This window comes from Cyprinus carpio, chromosome A7 (assembly GCF_018340385.1).
Source record: "Cyprinus carpio isolate SPL01 chromosome A7, ASM1834038v1, whole genome shotgun sequence".
NCBI classification, from domain to species: Eukaryota; Metazoa; Chordata; class Actinopteri; order Cypriniformes; family Cyprinidae; genus Cyprinus; species Cyprinus carpio.
Window position 1 is genome coordinate 24,209,362 of NC_056578.1, and position 26,301 is coordinate 24,235,662.

At 36.6% G+C, this 26,301-nt stretch overlaps 1 protein-coding gene and 1 pseudogene across 4 annotated transcripts in view; one reads left to right on the forward strand and one right to left on the reverse strand.

The window, feature by feature from the left end:
* The window catches only part of LOC109112501 (limb region 1 protein homolog), a 29,954-nt gene extending 26,085 nt beyond the window's left edge, over nucleotides 1-3,869 (forward strand). For all 4 annotated transcript variants that reach the window (XM_042760520.1, XM_042760522.1, XM_042760521.1 and 1 more), the window contains exon 17: nucleotides 26-3,869. In XM_042760520.1, the coding sequence (XP_042616454.1) occupies nucleotides 26-111 (86 nt within the window). In that variant the 3' untranslated portion in view covers nucleotides 112-3,869. The remainder of the gene's footprint in view (nucleotides 1-25) is intronic.
* LOC122145781 lies at nucleotides 3,034-12,743 on the reverse strand (annotated as a pseudogene).
* Nucleotides 12,744-26,301: the final 13,558 nt, after the last annotated feature.

The following is a 26,301-nucleotide window of genomic DNA, read 5'->3' on the forward strand; positions in this document are numbered from 1 at the left end:
CAAATACTTATCTCTTTGGTTTCAGGTCTGGATAAATTAAATCTGTCCAACAGTACGACAGATGCAGAGTCAGGGAAACATGCTGTCAACGGTCATCAGAAAACTCTGTGAGAACAAAATCGAGCCATTCTCACACAAACTCATGTATGTGTATTCAGTTGGCTTTTTCATTTTTAAGAGTATAGAGATATAACATCAGAGAGCTTAAAAAAAAAAAGTTCAAAAGACTCAATCAAAGAGTGACCCAACATGCAGTGTATGTCCATCTCTCATTTACTGTACAGTTGTACATGCCACTGAAACTCCCTGCAGAATGCTTCCAGCTCTAACCAGTCTGAGATTCACAATGATTTCATTTGGGTTTGCAGTGTTTGTTGTTCAGCTTGTAAATGCTTTCATTTCAATTCTCTTAAGTGAGAAAATGTTATTTTCTTGCTGACCTGCACGCCTAAAAGGCCTCCTGACTACACCTTTCAATGAGGGATTATTATTATTATTATTATTTTTATTATCTATAATTTTTCCCTAGTTTGATCACGGGAAATATTAAGCTGTTTGCCAAGCTGATAACATCACGTGTAATGAAACACGCTTTAGTCTCAGTTAGGTCATATAATTATTATCCTTAATTATTGTTTAACAACATTTTGTAAAGTTAAATGGAACTTTTTAGATGAACCAGGTTGAGGCCCATAAAAACAATTCCCCTAAAAACAACACACAAATGACATCTAAACATGTTTGATATTGTCAAGAGAACTTTATTACATGTGATATTAGTACTGTAAGAAACTATATTCGATTAAGAAATGCAGAATGGTCAAATTTAACACTGGGAAAGAAAGCATTGCAGTGAGTCTAACTGAACATTTAAACTCAACTCAAGTTAAGTTACGGATGTTTTAATGCCAAATTAACTGGTTCTTAGGCAAATGGGGCACATTACAAAATCAGTACAAGCTTAATGTGATGGCCAATCACGATGATGAATACTCTAATAGTGTCGTTGTCAGCATTGGTCCATAGTTGTCAAATTTATTGCTTGAATTTTGATGTGTGTAAAGTAAGTTTTATTCTTTGTCTGCCATTGCATATGTTTACATTCACTTTGTTAAGATGAAGCTCAATTATTATTTATATCTATTATAAATGAGGAAGCATTATGATTTTAATTTCCTCATGCTTTACTGTGACAATTCAGGTTTGTTGGATGTGACAGGATTAAGTAATGGGAATTAACAAGGAATCTCCCCAAACATGTGCCTTACTCACAATTTTGGCATATTCTGGGTAGTATTGGAATGGAAATAAGAGTGGTGGAGCCTACCTGCCAAATTTCTTCTTGCACTGCAACTGCTCTTGTTTTCATCAGTAGGCAAGGTTCCGAGGTGGACATTTTGGGTTCGAGTCACTACCAACAACCAGCTTAATATGTTATTGTGTTTACTTGAATTGGTTGCGTTTAGGAATGTCGCGACCAGCCGGTCAATCTTGCTAGTATCACTTCAATGATTTAACCCATTTAATGGATTGTATCGGCTTGTTGAATAAGGAAGGTGATAAAATTTAAATGACAACAAGGAAATGCTGCTCTTTTGTCTTAGTAGTAAACTGCACCAAATATTTGGGAGAAGGTGAGGCACAATCTTGGGATATGCTTCCTGTTCCTCTACTTAAATCTGCTGCTACTTCCTCCACAACATTCGATACTATACTATGCTACATGTACTACGCAAACTGAGAGCATATAGCCAATAACATACATCCTTTGAACATAGTTATTGCTGCAGAGCTTGTGGGGATCTATATATTTGCCTTACTTCAGCATCACTAGCAAAACAGCCTTCCTCTGCAGCTGCTTTGCTTTTTGCAAATGGCAGATTATCTGTGAACATAGATATTTGTATGTTTTTCCACTTACTCCCATGCTGGATTTTAAGCCAGCTCAGCCTGTTCAGTCTACTGAAATACTGGTCTACACAGATCAGAGGCTAAACTCTTGTATATAAAAGCTGTGAAAACAGGACTGCAGAGCCACATCAGCCTGATTCACACCTATTAAAGCTTATTGTGTGGTGAAATGAATGTGAAGTCCGAGCGGAGTCAGTTGTCATTATGCATGTAGAAAGCAGCATGACTCATTTAAGGGTCTCCTTTGTAGCTATGAAATACAGTCAGAGAAGCATTTTTATTAATTTTTTTGCTTTTATTTTAATATTGTCTAGAAGTTACTGATTACACCGTTAATGTACAATATATTCAGTATAGTTTCCAAACATTCCCATTCTGACGACAACCCAACAGGCTAAAAGAACATGAAGAAATCGGTTTCGGCCATTCCTGACATTTCTCTCTTAAGGTTTTATCCTGTGTTCAGTCTTCACTGTTCATCTCTTTAACTATGGCAAGCCTCATAATAATGTAAATGATGTATTTAAATGTATATACAGTATATTTCCTCTTTTTATTTTTGTAGAATGTAGATATGAAACCGCTCTTGAGCCTTGTTCATACTATGCTATTTGTGGAAAAGACCAGACAATTAGTCGCTCAGCATTTGTTTATTGTAAAAAACAAACAAACAAAAAAAATCACCTCTGATGCCTTAAACAGGCTTTCTGGGCTTTGTTTTTGTCTCCTTTTGTCCAGTATTGAGGGGACGAGTTGTGCATGTGTGAGATGTGCAGATGAGTGAAAGAGTGAGACAGATTGTTAGTGTGTGTACCTTTTTATTGACTAATTCACTGTGAATGCCTCTTGTGATTGTCAATAACATGGAATACCAAAACGACAGGGCGTTTCTTTAAACTCGAACTGGCCAAAGGCAAAAAAAAAAAAAAAAAAAAAACTGTCAGGGCACTGATATGGATTATTAATGTTTGGGCAGGAATCAGATTGGATTTTGTGTCTGCAAAGTTCAAGGATTCACATGAGGGACACTGAATTCAAAACCTGTGAAAAGGTCGTTTTAAACTTGACCCCTCAGTGGGTTCTGTGGTTCAGCTTGATGGCTTGTTTAAAAACTTTACATGATTTAAAAAAGTTACATGTAAAATATCTTTTCTTCCTGTTGATTTGCACAAAGAATATTTTGTAAGAAAATGTCTGGGGAATGAGTGTATTATGTCAATAATTGTGTCATTGAAGTAATCTATTTTTTGTGTGTGTGTTTGTGTATTAAACTTTTAATGTCACTTTTGTCTGCACAAATTTTGTAATGCCAGAATATCATATGTCATTATTAACTATATAATACTAAATTCTACTCTTTGGCTTTAATTTAATTTTTTTTTTTTTTTAACATAAGCTGCTGTTACTTTATGCAGCACAAGGACCGGCGTGTCAGTTGGTATGTTGGGTTTCTCAAAATAGAGGCATTTGCAGTGATATACTAGAATTCACTGTGAAAGAAAATGAAGCCTATTCATTCCATATTCTATAATCTGCTTGATCTGATTGTTCATCTCCTTGATCTGATTGTTCATCTCTTTTTTCCAATCCTCCTCTCATCACCTATACAACATTGTTACAAAAAATGTAGTACGTCAAGGATGCTGGATAATTTGAGTTCATCGGTCTGTTGAACTGTTGACTGTGTCCTGTCTACACACAAACAGCTTGTTTGTTCATCATAGGCTAAATGTCTGTTGTCCTCCTTTGAATTCTCATCTTCAGCTCTGAGAGAAAGCTTAATTCTGTTTCCATTTTTGGCTGTAGCTTCTGTTACTTGTGTGAATGTCTTTTCAGAATGTATTCTCTCGTATTTGTAGTTTAATTGCATATGTTTGTGTAGCAAAATGTTCAGATTCTCTTTAGTTTACTTTGTATTCCATTTCAGTTTACAATAAAATTTGTGACTTTTGACAGTTTTTTATTTATTTTTTTGGGACTCTTTGGTGATGTAGAATTACAAGTTAAGCCTTTCACTGTGATGTGGAAGAAGTTTAATTCATCTCATTAAGGAAATAAATAGATCATCAAGTCTATCTAATTAATAAATTAAGCTTTAATTTGAAACAAGCATTTTAGCATATTATGACCGGCAGAGAGGGTGTGGGGTTCACCTCATGGCAGAAAAGCTCAAAGGCCTGCAGACAGGGTTCATGGAAGAGATGGGAACAGGACAATAATAAGACATTCCTGTCTTCCTTAGACAAGCTGTTGTTTGAGCCCAAGTGGTTCAGACAAATGAGGCAGTCCTGAACGCCCCGCTGGACAGCCTGGTGGAAGCAAGAAAAACAAACATTAGTAATGTCAGTTTTCAGGTAATTGTGTAATTTAAAAGAAGTCATTCCAGTACTAGGAATTGGCAGAAGTAAACAATTAAGTGAGTATGGACAAACAGTAATACTGTCTGCTAGTGAGAATTACACTCATAATGCTTAAATTCTATCCATGCCCATCCAGCTTCTTTCAGTGAGGTGCTAAAATGTCAGCTACATAGTATATATCATACAGTATACATTTGCCAATTTTACCCATGGCCTACTATTACTATTATCAATGCTGATGTTCAAAATTGAAACTTAACAAAATCGTGCTTGGTGCCAAGTTGTGCAAGATTTCCTCTGGTTATCTGTGGGACAAATCTTTTTGTATACACTTCCAGTCAAAAGTTTGGAGTAATTAAGTTTTACAACAAGGCTGTATTTTTATTTTTTCTTAAGTGTCAGTGTTACTTCAGTGTCACACATGATCTGTCAGAAATCATTCTAATATGCTGATTTGATGCTCAGTTACTATAAGTTATAATAATTGAGACACACAGCTCGTGTTCCGTCTGTGAGTGTTTTCCTGCTACATTATCTGGAAAATGATTAGCAGATTTATGACTGCCGTGTGCAGCTCGTATCACAGTTGTGGTTCAGTCGAGTCTAACAGAAGGTAGGTGTGCAGTCATAATCATTAACTGACTGTCAAGCTTCCTTTATTCAGCAAAGGCCAATCGCTTTGCACGAGAACATTTCATAATTGTTCATTCTGTTTGTCTGGGTGGGAACGGGTTGGTTCTGACTTGAACTCTGCTAACTCTAGGTTTAAGAGTCTCAAGTTATCTGCCAGACCTCTCATCCAGAAGATAAAAAATGAGCGTTTCCTTATTTAGTGGATCACTGCCATTGGCTGCCTCAACACAATAACAATGAGGCCCACTGAAATGCCAGATTTTTTCTTCAGCTTGCATGTAATGAAAGGCTAGGCATGCATTATCCACGCAGTCTGTGTTTTTTAGTAAACACAGTGGATTATTTCCACTCATTCATTAGCAAGGTAAACGATCGTCTCATAGAGGGTTTGATACTGTTGAATTGGAACATCTGTGCCGCCAGTGCGGCTCGAGCGCTCTGGGACAGGTGGTGGCACGTTGGGCGAAGGGCAGGACCGAGGAGAGACTGCAGAGAGGGATTAGAGCCATTGATGAGCTGCTCTTTTATAAAAGTACACTGGTATTTCAGTCTCCGTCTGCATGTGTAGGTGAAGGAGCAGCGGCATTATCGCAAACCTTCTCTTGAGCTTCCAGCCGGTCCTTATCCTCCATTTCACGTCTGTGCTGCATGACCCCACCAAGCTGTCGTTCATCTCCTGAAACTGATTAAGGAAACAAGTGACATGAAAATGGGTTTCGGTCAGACATAACCAGGCAAACTTATGTTCCCTCAAAACATAGATCAATTCTGAGTCTTACAGTGACAATGAAAATCTGTTAATAGCCAGATCAATAGCAATATGAATGGATGTATAAAGGAAACTTTCTGGACAATCCCAGAAATTGACCTGCAAGATTAAGCATGCACAGGTACGCACACACCTCCTGTGGCGGCTATCGCAGCGAATGACATCAGTGCTTTCTTTATAGCTGTATTGGATCAGTAATTAAACAGACGTTAAGCGTTCCACAGAGTTCAAAGGTAGACCTTCCTAAAGAAGGACAAACAACTTTTGGCAGTGTGAACTCTGCCTCCTCACATTCAGAGAAAAGAGAGGGCAGGTACAATCAATCTTAATGTCACCAATTTAACTCTCTAATATGTTGACTTAGTGAGGTACCTGAGGGAAAAAAAAGACGACTGGTTGATTGAAAACCTATCATCTAAGAGCAAAGCAATAAGCATACTACATTCTTTCTCTCTTTGTTCCACATTGTTTAGCTGGTTAACTGCTTCATGGTGTGCCAAAGGTCCAGAAAAACACATGCAAGCACCAGAAATACACTTCTAACTCATTCACATGCCAAATAAAATGTAATATCATGCCAAAGTTATATCATGGCACTAGCATAACCAAGATTGTAAATCCCAGGGGGGAAAAGATCAAATGTATACATTGAAAGCACTGTTGATTGCTTCAGTAACATTTAAGGGAAAACAAGTAAAAATATCCTAATCAATATAACATCAGATGAAACCCACTTTTATATTGAAAATAAAAAAGATAAAATTAGTATAAATAAAATGCATAAAAATGGAAATGAAACTCAAGAAATAATAAAAGACAACATAATACATAGAATTCTTCAAAATCGTAATTTATTAATTAAACGCTAAACTAAAAAGATACGCTTTTAGCTTTCTTTTAAAAATATTAAGTGAGCTTTGGATAAGGCATTTGGTAAATTAATAAATGTAATGTTAAGGTAGATAAATTCCCATTTCTGCCACTGTAAACCGACTTGCCTTGTAAAAGAGCATTTGGATACTAGTTGTTCAGCAATCACAATTGGACCTTACTGTGTAGCAGACAAATGAAAAAAGATGATATTAATACAGATTTGGCAATGCTCAGAAATAAACAATACTGTCACAGGGGTCAATGCATACATCTGTATGCTTTTAAATAAGAACACTCTACTTTTCAACACAGTTTCAGAATACTGCTGTCAGTTCCAGAACAGTAACCAAGACTTGACAGTTGCTGCCTCACTAGATGGCAACCTTTGCTTTCCCTGGGCTAATGCATGGGGACTTCTGTGTGGGATAATGAGGGGGCTGCAGGGACAGACGTCTGTGTCAGTGTGGTCCCTGACCAACAGCTTCTAATCACTTTCACCTGCTTTCAGTATCTTGCACACTCTGAAGGGTACATGAAAGCTGCTATGGAAAACAACATTAATATAAACAAACTGTTTATGCCTTCATTTCTAAACGAACAAATGTTGTACAAAATCAATTCTTTTTCATTTGGTTTCTTTACTTGGGGCATTACTCTCTCAGACTACCTCTTCATTTTGCTGAATAATAAATAGCAATCTGCAGAAAAGTTACAAATATTTTAAGCACTCTAAATATATCAACAATTTAATGATCTAATTAATGAATAAAAAATGCTGTTGAAGAGATTGAAGTGTCCATTTACAGACTAAAATTGTCATAATTTCTCTAATAATGTTACCTTTCTTTCAAAGAATCTTCATCTTAATAGTTGGTCTTTTGGTGGCACATACTTCATGTTGCTGTGCCATTTGCGAACAAGGTAGCCACGCCAGAAAGCCTGTATTCTGAGATTTGAAAAAAAGAGAGAGAGAGAGAAAACAGTGACAAAATTGTTTTAGAGAAATTGGAGCAATTTAGATGGATGTAAATTGTCCATCGGCATGAACTTCACATCTTTACCTGACAGCACACTTGTCTTTTACCAATAGAGACGAACACCATCATCATAGATCACCCTTGTCTCATACTGCTCTTTCCTGCACATCGGGCAGCTCTTCCTGCCTGAGAACTTCTCTAAAGACTTCAGACACACCTGAAATTAGTGGAACAAAGGGACTAAATCACAACTCTTTTCATCACAGGTAGTTATTAAAGTCTCCATGCCAATTTAAGATATTGGAAGAATCTGTATTGACTGACTTTATGAAATAAATACATGAGAACAGAAGAGTAGAACCTAACCAAAGATCACAAAAAACATAGATAATGAAGATCATTAAAAATGCTGTCTTGACTATTTTCATTAGTGATTCTATAAACATCTAGTAGGCCAAATGCCAAATATAGCATGTGTGAGTTCCAGCATATTACTCAAAATATAGCATGGTAATGAACTGATCAAGGTGGACAGTGTATTTATGTACAAAAAGATGTGTTATTCTCGATTAGACACCAGAAACAGCAGCTGAGGGTACATGTATACTGTCTGTCTTCTATCCATACAGCTCAGTCTAGCCACCACCAACAGCTTGTCTGATAATCTACATGCATTCAGTCTCCATTAGACTGTATTCATGCACAAACTTTTCACACAACATCAACAAACACAGGAGCAGGTGAAGCAGCTAGCTAACTTGTTAACAAATACAATAGTTCTGAACTTAAAGGGATAGTTCACCCAAAAATGAAGCCTCAAGCCTTCCTAGGTGTATGTGAATTTCTTCTTTTAGACAAATACAATTGGAGTTATGTTAAAAAATGTCCTGACTCTTCCAAGCTTTATAATGGTAGTGAATAGTGGTTGAGATTTTGAAGGCCAAAAAAGTGCATCCATCCATCATTAAAAAATATCTCCATATCTGAAATAAATCTCCAGAGGGTTAATAAAGGCCTTCTGAAGCAAAGCAATGCATTTGTGTAAGAAAAATATCCATATTTAAAACTTTATAAACTATAATCTCTAGCTTCCGCTAATTGTCGTACGTACGTTCACAAGAGAGTGGCGTTTCAGTAGGATGCAGTCATAGCGCAAGCTTCGGTGAGAAGTGATGAACACGGAAGCGCAGAGGAGAGAGCAAAAAAACACCAGTCATGAATTAGAAGTACTACTACTATATGAGGATTTGTAAAAAAAAAAAAAAAAAAAAATGTCAGAGGACTTAATATAAGCCAAGAGGTGAATGGTTTTCCTTTGCTGTAAACAAAATCTTGGTTCTCGCAAGACTAGCATATTCTCACCGGAGCTTAGGCTACGCCTACATCATCCACTGAAACACCACTCTCTAGTGAATGCACTTACAACAGTTAATGGAAGCTAGAGATTAGAGTTTATAAAGTTTTAAATATAGATATTTTTCTCATACAACACATTGCTTTACATCAGTAGGCCTGGAGCCGTGTGGAGTACATTTATGATGTACTTTTTTGGGCTTCAAAATCTTGATGGCCATTCACTGCCATTATAATGCTTAAATATAAGAGCCAGGCCTTTTTTTAATATAACACCTATTGTTTTCGTCTGAAAGATGAATAAAATCATATACACCTAAGATGGCTTGAGGGTGAGTAAATCATAGGGTAATTTTCATTTTTGGGTGAACTATCCCTAATATATTCATATAATATTAATATTTCTCAAATCAATTTGTATTATGCAGTTAATAATATTTTGGACATTTAGTATTCTTTTGTTTATGTATAACTTATATAAGCTGATCTACTTATATAAGCTGATCTACTTTCATGCATAATTGTTTTGAGAATCATACCTCAACCTTATATTATATATATATAATACTATCTTAGTAAAATAATGTGAAATCTATTATTAAAGGCTGAGCTGATCTAATTAACACACACATAGACACACACAGACTAATATTTACACAATGTGATTAAGGCAACTTTGTTGTCTCTGTTGCTCTGAACAGCTGGTCTTTTTTTCCCAGCATTCCTGAGGAGACTGGCATCTTAAAAGGGAATCAAAAAGCTGTGAAAAAGGCTGGTTGACCTTTCAAACTGACCTAACTACATCATTCACAGTACTGTTGAGTTACAAGACATTACGGTAAATTTGTAGAGGTACAGGACACAAGTGTGTTTGTGCACGTGTATATGGGAAAAAGCGGGGGCATCTGTTGACTGACAGAACATGGGAGGGCACAGCAGGAACTCATGAGGATAAAAAGAAAGAAAAGGACACAATATGTGACAATATGTAACTGTGAGGAGATACATGGAAGGTTAAGTTCTCTCAGGAACAATCAAGACTGCTTATTTATTTCCTACTTTTGTAATGCATTACATTTCTGCATAAAACAGAGAAATATAATGTTTTGTTGCCTTGGAGTCTTTTAGAACATTACCATAATTGTCTTCATACTCAAAAAAGGGTCTTCCTTAAAGGGATTGTTCACCCAGAAATAAAAATAATATAAAAGTCCAGAAATTTTCTCATGGTCATGTCATTCCAATCCTGTATGACTTTCTTTCTTCTGCAGAACACAGAAGATAATATGAAAAATGTCTCAGTGTTGTTGTTTTTTTACATACCATGAAAGTCAAAAATGTCCAATGGTTCTTCAAATATTCTTCAAAATATATCTTTTTGTGTTCTGTGAATGAAAGATATTCATACAGGTTTGGAACAACAGGAGGGCGAGTAAATGAGTAAGTTCCAAAATAATAAGAATACTGGTGATATAAATCCTGCATCCATGTATTCGTGTATGTAGCTTATAGAAACTGCACCTTATCTTTGCTTATCTTATCTTTGAGAGCACATTTTGTAAAGAGGTTGTTTTCTGTAGTCCGTATAGCGCACACTAGTTCTGAAACTAAAAGTCATTTTAACAGAAGGCTGACATTTAAATATATATATATATATATATATATATATATATATATATATATATATATATATATATATATATATATATAAAATAACATATTTGTTGGTTGTTTTGAATAAATTAGAATGTCGTGGAAAAGTTTTCAGTTTCAGTAATTCAACTCAAATTGTGAAACTCATGTATTAAATTCAGTGCACACAGACTGAAGTAGTTTAAGTCTTTGTTTCTTTTAATTGTGATGATTTTTGGCTCACATTTAACAAAAACCTACCAATTCACTCTTCACATCTCAACAAATTAGAATACTTCATAAGACCAATAAAAAATATATATATATATATATATATATATATATATATATATATATATATATATATATTTTTTTTTTTTTTTTTTTTTTTTTTTTTTAGTGAATTGTTGGCCTTCTGGAAAGTATGTTCATTTACTGTAGATGTACTCAATACTTGGTAGGGGCTCCTTTTGCTTTAATTACTGCTTCAATTCGGCGTGGCATGGAGGTGATCAGTTTGTGGCACTGGTGAGGTGGTCTGGAAGCCTAGGTTTCTTTGACAGTGGTCTTCAGCTCATCTGCATTTTTTGGTCACTTGTTTCTCATTTTCCTCTTGACAATACCTCATAGATTCTCTCTGGGGTTCAGGTCTGGTGAGTTTGCTGGCCAGATAAGCACACCAACACCATGGTCATTTAACCAACTTTTGGTGCTTTTGGCAGTGTGGGCAGGTGCCAAATCCTGCTGGAAAATGAAATCAGCATCTTCAAAAGCTGGTCAGCAGAAGGAAGCATGAAGTGCTCCAAAATTTCTTGGTAAACGGGTGCAGCTTTTCCACCCTTCCTCCAGACTCTAGGACCTTGGTTTCCAAATGAAATACAAAACTTGCTCTCATCTGAAAAGAGGATTTTGGACCACTGGGCAACAGTCAAGTTCTTCTTCTCCTTAGCCCAGGTAAGACGCCTTTGACATTGTGTGTGGTTTAGGAGTGGCTTAACAAGAGGAATACGACAACTGTAGCCAAATTCCTTGACACATCTGTGTGTGGTGGCTCTTGATGCCTTGACCCCAGCCTCAGTCCATTCCTTGTGAAGTTCACTCAAATTCTTAAATCAATTTTGCTTGATAATCCTCATAAGGCTGCGGTTCTCTCGGTTGGTTGTGCATTTTTTTCTTCCAAACTTTTTCCTTCCACTCAACTTTCTGTTAACATACTTGGATACAGCACTCTGTGGACAGCCAGCTTCTTTGACAATGAATGTTTGTGGCTTACCCTCCTTGTGAAGGGTGTCAGTGATTGTCTTCTGGACAACTGTCAGATCAGCAGTCTTCCCCATGATTGTGTAGCCTAGTGAACCAAACTGAGAGACCATTTTGAAGGATCAGGAAACCTTTGCAGGTGTTTTGAGTTGATTAGCTGATTGGCATGTCACTATATTCTAATTTGAAATATTCTGATTTGAAAAATCAACACAATTAAAAGAACCAAAGAACCAATCTCATTAAATGCTAAAAATCTTTGGTTGTATTGTGGTGACAAATTAATAGCCTACTTTATAAAATTTTGGTTGGATTGTGCCTAAATGGCAAATTTCACCAAAAATCACCAAAAGGCTACAATTTTGGAATGACGTTAATTTTCTACCAACAATAATTATTGCATTTTACTCTCAAATGTAAAAATATTCATTTAACTAATTTGCATTCAAAATTAATTTAGCTAAAAAATGAGGGGGCAGTTACCTGTGACTTCAGACGAAATTCCTCCCTGCATATCACACAGGTCTGGGTGGAGTCTCCCTCCTGAATAAACCTGGTTTTGACCTCTGCTCACTCCTCTGCTGTTAGCCTTCTTGAGGGAGCTACCACCAGACCCATCCTTTGGGCTGCATCATCACCAACAACTGAACATTAGCCAATCTGAGCTTTCAGCAAAACCTAAGTATGAAGCACCATTAAAACAGCCTACCAAGAGTCAGAGGGCCACGATCCAGATCAAACTCTCTCTCCTCTTGTCCTTGTGTCTGCTCGGGATATATGACTCTCTGCCTTGTGTTGTGATTTTTGTGCCTCCTACTAACAAGTGCAGTCCCACAGACAGCAGGACAGGAAGTGTCTGATACGGGGAGGTTACGGGGAATCTTTCGAACAGGAATGTTCAGACTAAAAAAAAATTCAGACTTCTGTTCTAGTGCTGTATGAGGGCAAAAAGCATGTTTACATATTGATGGCCATTCCAACGTAACTGTGTATTCTGACTTAATAACTTTTTTTGTCAAGGAATCTACTGAACAATTTACAAAAAAAAAAAAAAAATCACTAGCTATTTTACTTTTTTTTTATACCAGTGACTGATTATTTTTCAAGAGTTATTAAAAGCATGAAATGGAGTGATATTTATTATATCTCAGTCAGAACTCAGTTAAGACAAACATTCTCCTTCAGGTCACACACTTCTGTGGGTGTCCTGCGACCATCAGCCACTGAGATGAATGGCAATGCTGACGTTACTATAGACTTATCTGGCTTTCTTTTTTCTTGGTTTAACTATAAACAAATGGCCTCGAAGCATTACTAAAAATTCTGAGACTATTTTAATCCAGTGCAAACAAACCTTTAAACTTAAACTGTGTGTTGAAGAGCTGCGCTTTAGTCTGTCATATTGATATGGAGAGTCTGGGAATTTGAGACTGTGTGTCTTACAGCAGGTTCCTTTTTTATGAGAAGATTGCATGTTGTTAAATTGAACGTTGCGTCATATGCCAGTGATTTATGAGTACCATAACAATGGTAGATTATATTATGATGATAATGATAATGATTGCAGGATTAAATGAACAGGACTAAATTCGTAAAGCAGAAAACATTTTTAGTCACCTGACTCATAAATGTGTCACGATTGTAGCATTTTAAATAACTATTATGCAGTTTACTTTATAACGTCAATTGATCTTACACCTGTGTCTCACAGAGATATGAACAGAGATTAGGCTACAAATAGCTTACGAGCAAAGATAAAGACTACATATCTATGCTTACGAGAATTTAAGAATGTGGACAATTGTTTACCATGGCAACCAACAGCTGACTGTGGAGGAATCAGAACACCTCACCCGCGGCATTGCTGTCAACAGAAACAGTGTTGTTTACTTGGTCGCTATGCCATTCAATGCAGTGTGACGTTCCCACGAACTCATTTAGTTTTCCTGATTGTTAATATACACCTGATTACGAATGAAGAGTTGAATAGAGGAAATATTTATAAAATTTAAATTAAAAAATACATTTTTAAAACATTTACTATCTGAGGTCTAAAAAAAATGGTGTTTATTTTTCATATGCACAATAATTATTTGGCTAAGCAAATTAAGAAACAACCGTGTCAAGTTTATGGACTTTGTTAAAAGCATTTATTCTTTTGTTACCCCATCCTCAATCTAAGCTCAAGCTACAGTCGTCACAAAAAATCTAAATAATACAATGTAAAAAAATGTGTCATTTCAACATTCACACTACTCATTCTATGCATGCTGGAAAAACCTTACATTGTATATGGACAGTATAGAGCTTGACCAATATGATTTTTTTCTATTCATCCACAATTTTTTCTTAACTCTGAAATTTTCTTGACATGTGACTATAAGATTATCAATAAAATCAGCTGTGGGATAAAGTGTGCACATAACTGGTTTGAAGGGGAAAATCATGTGCATGCCCAATGTAGGCTATACTGTAGGCTATACTAGCCTAAAGATATAGTTTACCTTGAATGCTATATTAAGTTGTTTTCACTCTTACATTGTTTTTCTAAATGTGAATATATATATTAGCTTTTTAATTCTGTTACAGCCCTAAATATGAACTTTATATGAATAAGGTCAATGGTTAAAACACATGTACTGTTTATAATGAGCTGAAGGATCTCATCATCGAGCTGTCGACAAATGCTGAATTCCTCAAAGCTTCTTTGTTCATACCTGAACCATGAGCTCAAGAGTCTCAAAGAGGTCATTTCTATAATGTTAAAAAACAACATTAGAGAAAAACACACATCAGTGATCATAATGTAACAGTTCCTTATTTGATAAATCAGAAAGTCCAATAAATTGGTGAGAACAACTGTCTATGTTTAGCACCTATTACTGGGTCAACCATCACATCAATAAAAGTGGGTGTCTTCAAAAAGAACATTGGACTTTTTTCTCAGTGTGACAGAAGAAAACCATCATGCTTTTTTTCTATAGACTCATGCATTCTTGAGATTAGTACAAGAAAAGCACAGCCTACGGCCTTTGATGCTACAGACAAAGGTGTGGAGCAATTTATTTGTGAGGAATTTATCCTCTATGTGTTCAATCAAAACCTGTCTTCCTCAATCCCCATGACTTGAGGCCCATCATTTGTGTTTTTAAGTAAATAATCACAGTTTTCAAAAAGAAGTACAGTCAAGTCTCTCCATAAAAGCTGCTTTCTTCCAACTGTCATCGAAATGGATCTTAGTACATGCTTTCATTTTCAACAGGGACTCTGTTTGTTTTCTTCGTCTCTATAAATACCAGTTTAAAGAGCTTTCTATTTAACTTTCTTCTCTGTGAACCTTTTTACCTGTTCTGAAAAAAACAGGGGACTCACCTTACCATGCAATGTGTCGATGACCTAAGAAACAAGGGCTGTGGGGTCTGTTGGTGTGATGTTTTGTATAGGAAACCTATGCTGAACTTCTGTGCAAACTTTGCAAGGCACAGACAGCTTAAAAGAGAGAAGTAATCCATCAATTTATCTCTGCTCAAAGGGGAGGGGCAGGCATAATCTGAACAACAACATGCTTCAGGTGAAAGTGGGAAAAGATCAAAGGAGAGAGCTTGTTTAAATGTTTGAGATGAATATTGGAAAATGTATTGCTGAATAATTTGAAACATCAGTAAAGAAACTGCCCAAGGAATGTTGATTATTTATGCTTTAGAAGCATTGGCTCTGTTTGAACAACAGAATGTGCATCTTCCGATCAAGTCATGTGATGTTAAGCTATTAGACTGATGGGTTTCAGAATGGACACACAGTTCAAAGGCCCTACTTGTATGACTTTGTGGCTGGAAAGCTGGAAAGAAAGAAAGAATAATTTATTCATTTTTAAAAAGTTTTTTTTTTTTTTACTTGACCCATAGCTGACAGTTTGAAGTGACAGGACTTCTTCTTCTTTTTGAAAACTTCAAATTTCAGAACAAATTTCATATGCAAATTTCAATGCAGCTAATAAAGATATGATTAGGATTAAGCTCCAGTTTACATTGAGGTTGGTATTCATATGGTGAGGGCAAGAGTTATAAAATATTGCCCTGTACTGAATAATGGAGCATATGATAATAATTTCAGTGGTGGAAATGATATGAATTATTCCAATGGTGGAGATGACTAGCCACTCCCAAATTGTTTCCTGTGCTTCCTTTTAATAAAAGTTTGAATGCCTCTCTTATCTAATACAACATACATCAACCGAGATGGGGGCTAATTAAAAGGTTATTGCTATTGTGTTATTTTTGTCATTGCTGACTAAGTAAACCTGTGAAAAAAGAAAACAGTCTTTGTCTGTAAAGACAGAAGGCGAAATAATTTGAACATGTCCACTAAAAATGAAATGCAAATCACTGTGTGCTTTTGCGTCTTTTTATTTCATTTGCTAAGTGCAACATTACCTCATGCTTTTGGACCTCACAAAGGATTTCCCATAAATCTCCTGGCGGCTGAGAGTAATCGATCAGGCGGTTTGATTAACCTGTCTGAAGGGTCCTCCCACAGTACTACAGGTCTTGGCTGGCTCTGTGTATGGCTTGTTAGAAATGTTCATTGTCAGTTAGCCTGGCCAAGCTCAGACTGCAGAGGATAAATTCTGGACCCAGCCTGCGCTGGAGGAACATCTCTGCATTCATGTTGCACACAAACTACAGTGACATAATTTTGGTGATGGCTTGTGGATCAATAACATTACAAGTGATGCTTTTACTATTTGTCTCTTTGGTCACGTTACTTCCTGCCCATCAACATACCTCATCCACTTATACGCCATATAATAATAAGTCTGGATGCTTTGCACTCACTCTCATATTCTGTAAGGACTTGCTCTGTTTGCCAAGTGGATTTCACTTGAATGTCGCAGTGGTGCCCAGCAATCTGCAACACGCTTGCAAAGCCATCTCGTCCCCATAATGGCCAATAATTGAGCAAAATCCATCACAGGGGCTGAAAATAGACTGCCATAATGGCCATAAATTGTAGCCCAGGAGAGATTAACACATGTAGCTGTGCCGACCCTGCTGTGCCTGAGAGTCTCCTTTACCTCCAGAGACGAGCTTGTCTCATTCTCCTCTCTGTCACCTGCTGATTTCATACATAGGGCCAGCGATTAAAATTATAGCTCCTAAAGCATGAGGCCTTGTGCATGTGGTGGGATGTGTGGGAAGAACTGTGCTAATGCCCACCATACAGTATACTGAAGTTAGTTTTCTGTGATACCACACCTGTGCGGCATGTGGGGTTTCATTCTACTGAGAATACATTGGAATGGAAAAAAGAAGCTTATAAAGAACTGACAGTCATCTGGATAGCCTCAGGTGGTTTGATGGCTTACTTTATCCCCCTAACTGTTAAAAGCATAAAGAGTAAATCTGCATAGATAATTAGTGTTTTCACTGAGTGTGGATTTATTATCGTTATCATTAATGTTTTACCCCCTCTCACATATACACAAGCAACCAGAGAGGGTAATTAACTCATCTCATTTAAAGCAGAAGTTTAAAGCCCAAAGACTTCCTTACAAATCCCACATTAATCATGGCTTATTTCGAGTGATTGAGTGAATGAATGACTGAATGATGGAGGCTGACGTTGCCTTGTGTTGATGGAATGTGTTTGTGGTGAAATGTCGTAAGTGCAAAAGTTCTCTGAGCAAGAAATATAAATATGTCCCAAACCACTCACTAGAATTATCACATAATTGGGGACTTTCCACATCTACCGTAAGGCAACACCCTTCCAACTCCTTACACTGTGCCCCGAGTTTTAGTTTGGTTTGGATTTATTTGTGGCTTCCAAAAATGATCTCTCTATGCAAAACAGTTTGCCTGATAGAGCCAATCTGAGTGCAGGCAGCAACTCTGCAAAGTTCTGTTCAATGCAGTTTGAGGTTTGATAAACTGATCTACATGGTCTACCATTAAAGTACACACACACACATATATATATATTGTCTATATTAAAGTCCACACACACATATATGTTTTGTTATTCGTTCGTTGCTAATTAATAAGTGCCTCAAGAATGTTAATCTTCTGGCCAGTATTATTTTGATTATGACCATCATAATTTCATCTTATTTCACATGTTGCTGTGACGTTTGACTTCAATCAGTTATTTCCATTTGTTTGTTTTGTTTAATGTTCTCTCACAATCCATATCCAAATGATTGGATAGATAAGCACAGTTCTTGAAAAAGAAAAAAGCCTAAATGACACATGTTGCCTCACTGTTCAGCAGGCAAGTCATTCAGCACACCTTTGATACTTCAAAGCATGTTGAGGTTGTGCCAAAGGAGAGCACTACTTTAGTCTTGTGTTGTAATTTCAGACAGTGATGACAGATAAACTATCAGTGCATATTTACTTGTTTTTCAACCTACCAAATATTCAGTGCATAGAACCACTTTGCCTTTTATTGCTCATACTGAAATATACCTCTACTGTATGTTTGTTTATCTGTACCCTCAGACAATATGCTTACAATGCTGTCCAAAGTATGATGTTTATGTACTTTACATCATACTTCCACTACACAGTTGTAAATAGATTCCGAATGTTCTGTCTAAATGTTGATTTTTCTAGGCTTTGGATGCTTCAAATATTTTCTTGAATAGGTCCAGTGGAAGTCACAATCTTTTTGAGAAATTCTGTGCTTATAAATGAAGTGACATGTGACCGATGCTTGATAATAGCGTTTCGATATGGGGTGTTGAAACATCCTTCATCCATACCACAACATCTGAAGCATCTATTTGACATAGGCTGTGACAGGAAAAAAATGAAAGTTTGATATGCTCTGTTGCAGATGGTTAATGTTGAGAAAACATAATGTCTTGCCTTCAATTGCAGTGATGTACATTCACACTAAAGAGATGGGATGCTTTACACCGGAGATAAAAGTAATATGTCAGCCCGAAACACAATGTCATATTAAGAGTAACAATTGTGGAATCTGTGTGGCATACTCATCATCATCTGCTGCAATATAGATTAAGTCAGTGGAAATATAAAAACTAACAATTCTTCACATTTTCAGCTAAAAATATCTAAAAAAACAATTCTAAGAAAAACTTTACATTACTTATTTATTAGTATGTTTATGAAAAGTATTGTGAGCTGCACTAAGATTGTCTGTAGTCTTAAATGGCGAATGTATATCTGATTAGGAAAAAGCCTACTTTACATGTCACACTCAAATGTTAAAAAACGGTCAAGGGGTTATGAACCTCAATAAGATTCCGTCTGTGGCGTGTTAAAATGCCAATTTTTTGTAATGACTGGTTGATAGCCTTAGGAGGTGACAGCCCGTTGGCTGCCAGCCTGACCCTGCCATCCGTGCCGAGGTAAACAGGTGCGTCTCTCATCGCTTTACACCCCCTCAGCTGTATATCTTCGACAGCATGAATATGGAAGGAAAAAGAAAATTAAAAAATGTTCCATGTGTTATATCACAGTTCATGGCTCACAAGTTCTTCTCCTCACCCCTGGGCATTTTAGAGCTCTAAGGCATTAACTCTATAATGGCCTGCTCACCTTTTTCTTAAACCTGGCATCCTTTCATATGTTTTATTGTTTTAGAGCAAAGGTCATTCATTATGTAGTAGTATATAGTAGTAAATATTATCAAAAAAGCCTTGACATCCTAATAAGACCATGACCAAGGCCTGTTAGCCTTTTTATAAGATGGTTTCCATTTATTTAATCTCTATTCTGCATTCTCTTGTGCTTAAACCTTTACCTACCTTTCTGTTCTCCAAATGTTAAAAGGTGCATTACGAACAATATTGGCAAGGGGGAGAAAAACGCCTTGGGCCTTGACAGCTTCGATTGGTTGACAGTTTTGTCTCACGTTTCAGTGTTGAACCATTGGGCCCATCCACGTGTCAGGGAAGGGAAATGGAAGATCAAGGGCAGACAAGAGTGGCGTGTTTACATTTTTCTCTGATGTTCCACTCTACGCATCTCTCATCCAGCTCTGTGAATCAATAAAGGATGGATGAAGTGGAGGAGGAGATCCAGTTCACATAACCCTTCAGTAGGGTGAACAAGCTTTGTGAGCTTTATCACGTCAGCAGGCTTGTGGATTTTTCTCCTGTTGGGGAATTACAATGAATCACTCATCCCAATTTGGAAATATGGAAAGAAAGACCTAATGATGCTTCCGCTTGTGTGATATTTTGTGCAATATAATATACTTTGATATTAGCCTACAACTGTCCTCATTTCAGGCAGACAGTTATATAGATAGTTACTGTAACACACTTGAAACACAACAAAATTATTTAAAATAATTATTATGATTCTAGTTAATGGTTCAATGAATGATTTTGTAATACTTTCAAAGAATAAATGTTTGAGGGAGAAAAAAACAAACAAATGCAAAACAAAATAAGTAAAAGATAATTAGGCCTATGGAAGTTTTTACAGGGATAGACTTTTTAGTCTGTCAAAGCTGCATAAATACTACCCAATAACTGGCCTTAACTAGACAATTTATTAATCAACATTACTAAACAAACAAAAATGTGGTAACATATTTCATTCATTTATTCATCAGTTAGCTACATCAATTAACCAACAGCAGCTTTTAGCCTACCTGAATGGAGACCACAAAACTGACGGAAATAGTTCCGGTCATGATGACCAACATTACCGTTCAGTTCACACAGCAGGTGTTTGCCGAAAATGCGGTTTTGAGTCTTGAAGGATGGGTAAAAACATGGTTTTCAATAACTAAACTGTGTGTGAACGTAACAGAAATTAGGCCTCAACCACAGTACTGACCGACAACCATTCTGCCGCAGTGTGAATGTGCACAGTTGTGAGCTGTGTGTTTGATTCTCTATCAACCGACTCATTTGAATCATACGTTCGGGAATTGGACTACGCTTGTTGCGCTGTATGTTTTTGATTCAGTAAAATGAACTGGCTTAAGAGTCATTCGCATGGGAGTCGCACTACACTGTTCATTAGCGGTGTATACAGATTATTATGTATGTGTGTCCTCAAACTTGTTTGGGAATATCGTAATTACATGTTTATGCACATGAATGATGAGGGAAGTCATATTTACAAATGGAAACTCGTAATTCTAATGATACACGAGTTGCTGACGTGGGAAGGAGCGTGTCGATTTAAAACATGGCGGAAACAGGGATCTGTTCTTATATTGCAATATAATGTCTATAAAGATAACTCAGCACAGCCATTCTGTAGCGAATAATGTAAAGTTAATCACTCCACTTTCACGCAAAATGTCCTCCATTGCTAAACTCTTTTCATGTGATTTTACATCAAAAGGAGTGGATGAGGTAAGGATGAAACCTAAAAGCTAGACTCAGACACATCAAGCTTTGCGTGCCCTTTAATGCTTAATTATACCTGTAAGGGTGATGAGAGACTCAGCCCACAAGCTTCGTGATTAATAAACAAGCCATCAAGGACCCAACAAGTTCCTGCTCATCACCTTGACACATACATTGAGTAAGAGGGTACATATCAAAGCCCATGCTGTACATCTCGCATAGACACACACACACTCATAAAACCGTTAAATTGGCCCACACCAGACCAGCTTTGTCTGTTCTCTGACCTGTTTATTCCTTTCTCACTCTGTATCCTTTTGTCTCTCTATTGCACACCTGTTTGAGTGACAGACGATGAGAATGTGCCGACACTTGCAGCTTGGATGGGGTGAGCGACAGCCTCAGTCATGCTTTCATCTTTCATCATTTCACTTCAGCTTTGTAGCAGGCCAGCAAGGGGAAGGGTTGTGTTTGGCCCGTTTAGTAAATAGACACACCTCTCTGGGAAAAAAGATGCCCCAGGATGGAGTTACTAACTGCTGCAGCTTAAAAACATAGAGTGACCTCAAGCCGAGGTCATGTACAGATTCCTCTTTTGATGGTCTTAATGTGCAAAGACATCCAAAATAGGACTTTCCATATACATACACGTCCTGTATGCGAAGATCAAACGCTATTCTCATCTGCCACACTAATCTGTGATAAGTAGCAAGTTTATACAAGTTTAAATGAGATTCGATAACTAAACGTGAAGCTCCTTTTAGTTTTCCTAGGTGTTCTGAGTGTATAATAACATTATGCTTAAACTGCTTCGTTTAATGTTTTCAGTTTTCAAATGCACATGGATGATTGATCAGTTCAAGCCAGTAAGCCTTCATCTTTCCTGCAGGTGTATGCTTTTTCTGGCAAACAACAGACAAATGCTGTGGCTGCAATAAACATACGTACATTAGCAATGCAGTTTTTCAAGCCAAGTGTTTGTGTGCTGTCATGTAAAATGTCATAATAAATAACTATTGTTGTCATCATTATCACTCCTGATAAAGAGGAATAAACCACAGTGAATTATTCAAGTATATAGCGTTGGGCTGGATATTTTTAGCTGTGAGGGTCTGTGATTATTAGTATTTAATTATGCTCAGATAACTTTGTGTGTGTGTGTATGTGTGTGTGTGTAAGTTTAATGTGTTAATGAGAAAATGTTTTTGTAGCATCCAATACCAATTTACTCTGCAGAGCTATGAACTGTGAAATAGCTATTTTGGGAAGGTATAGAAATGTCTTACCCCTGAGGGATGAAGAAAACTTTTCTCATTTACTTTTTACTACTTTGAGAAATAATTGGATAGAACTTCCTACATAGGCTGACTTTCTAACACTGATATTTCATTGGTCGCCTCTGTCTAGACAACCTCACACCACTTCTTCAGCTATATAATCAGTCTGGAGGTCTTGGAAGCTGAAATTGGTTCTGTCCATCAGCTTACGCATTGCAGAAATTGACCTGCCTCTAGCCTTCGTGTTTCATCTCAAAATATAGCCTGCAACAAGAAAGGGCAAAATGTCTCTCCGCTTGCCACAATACCGTTCTATGAAGTCTCTTGCACTCAATATGAAAGTGAAAAGGTCTTATGGACACTAGTTGTAAATTGAGCACAGGAAGCCTTTTACTTTTGCTATGAAATTGTTTTAGTTCACTAATAACTTGTTGACAGAAGAAAGAAAGACCATTTTCCCTTAAGGTGAAACTGAATGAATGCTTCAGTCACAAGTTTTATATGTGATGCATGGGGTCTCATTATGTATATAGGCAGTTTAGGCTTTGGATTAGTCAATACAGATTTCCAGGTGTGCTAAAATCCTTAATATATCAACAGCTACTATGTGAAACACCTGTTCACTACTACACTGCACAGCATCCACAGTTTTGTTGTACAGCAACATTCTATTATTTTATAGCAAAAGGATATAAATTAATATATTAAATGAAATAATGCTTTAATACATTTTGTGTATTAAAAATCATGCATATTAAAACCTTTTTTTTATTTAACTGTTTTTAAAAGTAATGTCACTTGTTGACATTTAGCCATGACTATATTCAGAATACAGCGCAGCCTCTTATACCTTTTTGCTTAAATGCATCATGTAGTTTAAATATTTACATCATCGTTATGTTGCATTCCTCGGTTTGATTAAAGACTACTGCTCTGATACTTGTGTGAAAGGAAGCTCACTAAACTTTTGTCTGTTTGACCTTTCTTGACACCCCTCTCTTTCTCTGCTCTCTGAAAGACAGCTGTTTCTGTCTTGGAGTGTTTGGACACTGCTAATGAGGGGATGCTTTGTGGTGTTCTTCTGTCCAGAATGGTCTCTTTAGTTGTCTCTCTCTAGCGGTAGGTCTAGACCTTTCTTTGACCAGCTTCTCATCAGAAGCAGAATCCCCATTAAGAGCGGACCGTTGTCAGCTGAGAATAGAGCATATTATGTGTGTGTGTGTGTGTGTGTGTGTGTGTGTGTGTGTGTGTGTGTGTGTGTGTGTGTGCGCGCATCAGGGAAACGGCAAAGTCTTTTTCACTGTGCTCTTGCTCAGGATATAAAGCACATCATTGTAATTGCAAAGGATTCCAGCTTAAAGCACTCTAAGCCCATTTCTGTAGATGCATGTTCTGTGCAGATTATGTCTGCTTGCTGTCCACAGGACTCTCACTCTATTCAGTGAGAACCGAAGGAGCTGTCAATGCAACAGAACTATTGTGTCTTGCCCTACTCAGGGAGGAAGGAAACTCAGCATACACTACTATAGCAGTTACAATGTAATAACATTGTGAAAGTTTTTTTCAAGTGGTTACGCAGAGAGGGAAGTTTTAATGTAAAAAATGCAGACTGGAATGAAATAATGAAAATTAACTAGGCATCATTCATGTTGGGCATCTTGAAATATTTCACATTTCTTGTAAATTGTGGCTAATTCTCATGCTGTTTATTTAGTTTTAAAACTGTTATTTTTTTTTATAGTTTTATTTATTAGTTAATACGACTCATGCATGTGACCCTGGTTTTAAGAAAGAGTGTTTTGTGTAAATTTTTCGAAATTGAGATTTATATATCATCTGAAAGCTAAATACATTAATTACATAAAACTTTCCATTGATGTATGGTTTGTAAGAATCGGACAATATTTGGTCGAGATACAACTATTTGAAAAATTTGGAATCTGAGGGTGCAAAAAATCTAAATACTGAGAAAATCACCTTTAAAGTTGTCCAAAAGAAATTCTTAGCAATGCATATTACTAATCAAAAATTAAGTTTTGATATATTTATCGTAGGAAATTTACAAAATATCTTCATGGAACATGATATTTATTTAATATCCTAATTATTTTTGTCATAAAAGAAAAATCAATAATTTTGACCCGTACAATGTTTTTTTGGCTATTGCTACAAATATACCCCAGCGACTTAAGACTGGTTTTGTGGTCCAGGGTCACATATATGTTATTCATACAAATATTTTATGATAAATATTATTATTGTATGTTATTATTTTATAACTTTATTTTATTTTATTTGAACATGTTGTGTATGATTGAATAAACTGGTATGGTAAGATAAAGAATTAAAACTATTCTGAATATAAATCTTGAATTAGACTAAATATCTGAATTCATAAGAGATGTTTATTTTCATTACTTTTTGAGCTTTATTTCTTTATGAATGCTTTATAATGAGTTTTATAATTTTTCCAGCCTTGACAAGTTGAACATTTGACTCAAAAGGTTCCCTAGTCATATTCATAGTCACACCTCTTGGTAATATTATAATTCTTCTGCACAAAATGCAATAGATTCTCAAATCATATAAACAGACACCTGCAGAAGGTTACATTGATGCCAATAGATCTGCTCAACGAATCTAGTGCTGACTTTTTAAGTGAAGTGATCCCACTAGGTAGATTGTACAGGTCAATGCAAGTACGAGCTGTTGTCTTAACCTATTCAACTGTTTTGACTATCAGCCAAACACAGGCTACGCTGACATTTGAGGAGGCCACATTCAATTCTGAACAAACTGCTTAGTGCATGCACCGAATTTGAAGAGATCGTTTTAAATTAATTTGCCTGTCCTCATGCATTAGAGAGTCTACATAATGATTCATTAGTCCAAATTGTTTTTCCATAGCATTTGTCACTGTAGATCAAAGCAATATTGCATGAGTGGTGTACAAATTCACAGCAGCACTTTGACAGGCCTCACAACTTGCAGGATGTCATAAGAGAGATGCTGATAGACTAGTGACAAATTAAAGGCAGGAAAAGAGGAGGGTGGCTTGTTGGTAGCTAGAAAAGTGTGGTTGGAAAAGAAAAGATCATACCTTATCATTGATTTTACTAATGATGAGTGCCCCCAGTGCAACAATAGTAATTTTGCCATAAAACTGTCAGCAGTTCATCAATCTCTGGAGGCCTTTCCTCCCTCAGAGGAAGATTTATTAAATGCTTACAGTCATAGGCCTGGACTTGCCTGGTCTGTCTGTAGCATACAACAGAGCTAGCCTTTGAGATGTTAAAGTCCTCTTGCTTACACTGTTACGCAGTGAAAGTCGCTTTCTTTCTCTGTATGTCTTTACATGTTACAGAAGACCTCTTGGTTTTTTGTAAATAACAAATTCTTCTCAATAGGATATCTTTTAGTTCAGCCTCACTATCATGGTTTCCCATTTCAACCCTTTCTGATTGTTTTTGGTCTTTTTATCTTTTTTGAACTTGTGTATTTTGTCTGTGTTCTTGAGGCAGTCGTGTGCAGCCAAGACATGCACTTTAAATGCCTGAGGACTGAGGCCTGTCTGCCAACAATAGGAATTTCCCTGGTTTACACAGGATAGATTAAGCTCATCCCTTTTTTTCCTTTACCTAGAGCACATTATGGCTCTACTTAAACAATTTTGTGCGTGTAATTCTACGCTTCGCAGGTATGAATACCAGAGTTCATGGTATTGGATGCTTAGTCGGATATGTTCAAGTTCTCGTTATGTTTGAGGAGAAAGTGCAGCCTCTACTGTCTGAACATTAAAACATGAACCTCAAATTAACATGAACAGAATTATGTTCAGCTGACAGGTTTGGAATTGCTAAGACTTTTCCATATTTTTGTGTGTTTTGTGTGAACAGATCTAAACTAACAAGTAAATATG